Raw genomic sequence first — 4,074 nt, 5'->3', positions numbered from 1 at the left:
ATCAAAATTTGCTATTGTCAGTTGTTTTAAAATAATTTTAATCCGTGACCCTTTGTGGTCTCCTCCCTCACCCACCACTCATACTACAAACGTAACCACCGATTTGCCTTTCTCGGAGAACTCCTGGGCTTCTGCTCTCACAAGTGCATTCCTATTCCTAGATTCTCCCCCCGCTGCACACGCGCCCCAAATCCTGCTAGTCCCTGGCACCCAAGGACAAACAGCAGAAAGAGCCGCCTGGCCAAATGAGCGGGAAACTTTCTCTTGCCGGAAGCCAGGCGCTGACCCGGGTAGGGGTGGGGATTAGACCCTTCGCTGATACCTCCGGCGCTGCCGCTACCCTTGGCGGTACGCGAGCCCAGCGGAAAGCTGGGAAAGGTGTGACGGTGCGGCGCGCGCGGGGCTTAGAAAGCATCTGACTCCCACGATGGAAAACATCGGGTGTGTCCTAGGGAGTACAGAAACAGACGCAACAGCCCAGGATGTAGTGACCCTCGAACGAGATCTCGTTTGTTCCTCCTTTTTCTCTATTCGTTCTCCTTTCTCCAGGCTGCTCTCTGCCCTTCCCCATCCCTCGTGCCAAGAGCCCTTCTTTCCTGTTTTATTCTCGAGCACCTTGCCCTCAGTTCTCTCCCTCGTGCGCCCAACGGCACCGCCCAGAAAACGAACTAGGTTCATTCAGGGAATGTCAACTAGACTGAGCCTTGGGAGGCTGGGGGGTTCCTGCATACCCTGCCCGAGGAGCTCCGCACTTCGCGCTCCCGCGCCTCTAGCGGCCGCGCCTGGAACCTGACTCGCCGGGGAGCTGCTGGGATTGACTCGCTAGGGCCACCCATCTGGGCCATGAGGTCAGTAAGGACCTTAATCCCCATGCTCGTCCTGGTGGCGCTCCTGGTTGACGCTCTTGGCGAGGATTTACTTTTTCACCCTGAGTGGGGATTTGAGTCCTATGAAATCATCATTCCCAAGAAGCTGAGCTTCCGGGGAGGGCAGCAGGGTGCCGTCCAGCAAGTGTCCTACCTCCTGCAGGTCAAAGACAAGAAGTATGTCCTCCACCTCTGGCCCAAGAGGTTTCTATTGCCCCGAAATCTAAAGGTTTTCTCCTTCACAGAACAAGAGAAACTCCTGGAGGATCACCCTTACATACCCAGGGACTGCAACTACATAGGCTTGGTTGAAGGAACTCAGGATTCGGAAGCTACTTTAAGTACATGCACCGGGAGTCTCCGAGGCATATTGAAAATTGATGAGGAACGTTATCAAATCGAGCCCCTCAAGGCCTCTTCCAGCTTTGAACATGTCATGTATCTCCTGAAGAAAGAGGACAAATTTCAGAATCAGACCTGTGGCTTAACTAATGATGAACTAGAAAAGCAGATGGCTCGGAGTGAGAATATGGCGAGGCTTAGGGACTATCCTGGATCCTATAAGCATCAGAAGTACATGGAACTAGCCCTGGTCTTTGATCACAGTAGATTTTTGTTTTCGGATTCCAATCTTACTCGACTCATACAGGATGCCATTCTTTTGACTGGGATTATGGACACCTTCTTTAGAGATGTCAATATGAGGCTACACTTACAAGGTGTTGAAATATGGACACATGGCGACAAATTAAATGTTCAGCAAATGACTTCACAAGAAATTCTAAGCACATTTTTAAAATATCGTACAACAACCCTTTCTGCTCGGATTTCAGCAGATTGGGCACATTTGTATATTACAAGTGCTTTTATTCATAGTCTTGGATGGGCGTATATTGGAGGTGCATGTATGGAGAAGTACAGTGGATCAGTAAGTAGTTATACAAATCTAAATATCCTTGAAGCCAGCAGAATGTCTGCTCATGAACTGGGCCACGGTGTGGGAATGAGACATGATACAGTATATTGTCAGTGTAGGGGTAAGCAAACTTGTATCATGGGCACTGGGAGTAGCGGGTTTAGTAATTGTAGTTATATCGAATATTTTAATCACGTATATTCAGGAGCAGAATGTCTAAATAATATCCCAGGACTGGGTTATGTGGTGGAGAGATGTGGAAACAAAATTGTGGAAGGCGATGAAGAATGTGATTGTGGTTCAAGAGAGGACTGTAAAAAAGACAGGTGTTGCCAACCGGATTGTAAACTCACACAAGGTGCCAATTGTAGCACTGGGCTTTGCTGTCATAACTGTCGCTTTCGTCCACTTGGGTACATGTGTCGAAAGGAAGAAAACGAATGTGACCTTGCGGAGTACTGCAATGGAATCTCAAGTTTCTGCCCAGATGATGCTTACAAGCATGATGGAACCATTTGCAAGAGTAACTCCCTTTGTTTCAAAAAAAGGTGCCATTCCAGATATGCACAGTGCCAAAACATTTTTGGACCTGATGCCAGGGAGGCTCCTGATCAGTGCTACCACGCAGTGAATTTAATGGGTGATCAATATGGGAACTGTGGTATTGTAGGAGTCCGTACCTACAAAGCCTGTACCAGGGAAAATGCAGTGTGTGGCCGGCTACAGTGTATAAATGTCAAGAGCATCCCTGAACTGCCAGACCATACGACCATCATCTCTACGCATCTGCGAGCGGAAAATCTCCTGTGCTGGGGGCTAGGCTACCACAAATCCATGATACCCATGGGAATACCTGACATCGGTGTCATAAGTGACGGCACCCCCTGTGGTTTTGACCGGCTCTGTGTGAACAGAACTTGCGTGCATATCTCCGTCTTGAACTTGGAGTGTTTACCGAAGAAGTGCAACCACCGAGGCGTTTGCAACAATAACCAAAACTGCCACTGTGTCTATGGCTGGGCCCCTCCTTTCTGCGAGGAGGTGGGGTATGGAGGGAGCATCGACAGCGGGCCTACGAGACGCCTGAAAGAGGAGGTGCCCGCCCCGGTGCAGGTTGTGTCCATTATGTTAATGCGCCTTATTTTCTTAATCCTCTCCGTGATCGCTGTGTTTTTCAGGAGATTGATAGAACAGTATATAAAACCCACACAGAGAGAAACACCACCAATTAACATTCAAAATAAATAATCCAAGGCAAAAAAATGTCAAGAACCCAAACAAGTAAGCAGGCGATCCACAGTCCTTGAAGAACAGAGCCGTGTATTGAGCAAGCTTACCTCTTAGCCCAACGGCACTTTGTTCTTCTTCCAGTTCTTTTTTAGTGTAATTTGCCTTCAAGCTTCGCTCGGCAAATAAATGATATTCTTGTTTGGGAAACAAATCAGTGCATTTTGCTTTCTTAGTGTTCACTTGCTCCTTCATTTGTGATCAAGTTTGGTACATCCTGAAAAGAATGGCCCCGCGGCTTTTCTGAACCCTAAAGCTCTGAATATTGTTTCGCAGAATTGCATTGGTTTTCACGGTAGAGTCCTGTGGCTCAGGATCCCAGCACACAAAGTGATTGTCTGCCTTTCCCTCTGCCTCCCTCAGGTGATCAGGGAGAACTCCGTGCTAGGGCCCCTGCTGACTGATACCTGTGGACTACCACTTTTATAAATAGAAAGCCATCCTTTACAAGGGGGGCCCTCAGGTCCTTCTTTTTTCCTGTTATGATCCTTTTATGAGTCACTCCAGCTTTGTAGATGTGTGGTCTCTGACAGGCGTTTGGGGCAATCTCAGTTGGGTGAAGGACACTAATCTACCATGACTCTTGCATTTCACCACAGTCTGTAAACAATGCAAGCCCTGGCAACGTCCTGGGGACAAGACTTACAACAAAGTTCTGTGCTTTGGGCTTTTGCTGGTAGGAGCCTGTCTTTTGTGAATGTGTGCTGAGGGGACATGTGGCCCTAGGTTTGCCACACCCCTAAGCAGAGCAGAGGAGGGTGGGAACACCTTCCACCATGGACCCTCATGTCTGCCTCCAAATATTCTCGCCCCTTTGCCCGGTGCTAAGCGTGGGAGGAGGGGAGGACTAAGTGGCAGCTTTGGAGGCATCAGTGCTCACCTCTCATGCCCGGGAGGATCTCATCCTTCCCAGACCTGTGTCAGCCCAAGAGTTCACGGTCTTGCTCCAGGCCGAGCCTTACTGCTGTTGTCTTACCTCGCCCCCGTGCTCCCCCTTCCCCAAGC

General features: G+C 49.1%; 1 protein-coding gene across 1 annotated transcript; it reads left to right on the top strand.

The window, feature by feature from the left end:
- Positions 1-843: 843 nt before the first annotated feature.
- ADAM30 (ADAM metallopeptidase domain 30) lies at positions 844-3,030 on the top strand. Its single transcript, XM_045802282.2, has one exon. The coding sequence runs from the start codon at positions 844-846 to the stop codon at positions 3,028-3,030; it is 2,187 nt and encodes a 728-aa protein (XP_045658238.2).
- The last annotated feature ends 1,044 nt before the right edge of the window (positions 3,031-4,074 follow it).

Source organism: Ursus americanus, chromosome 12 (genome assembly GCF_024610735.1).
Source record: "Ursus americanus isolate L20-20 chromosome 12, mUrsAme1.1.p, whole genome shotgun sequence".
Taxonomy (NCBI): Eukaryota; Metazoa; Chordata; class Mammalia; order Carnivora; family Ursidae; genus Ursus; species Ursus americanus.
The sequence above is the reverse complement of the archived record's forward strand: the minus strand, read 5'-3'. Positions and strand labels throughout refer to the sequence as shown.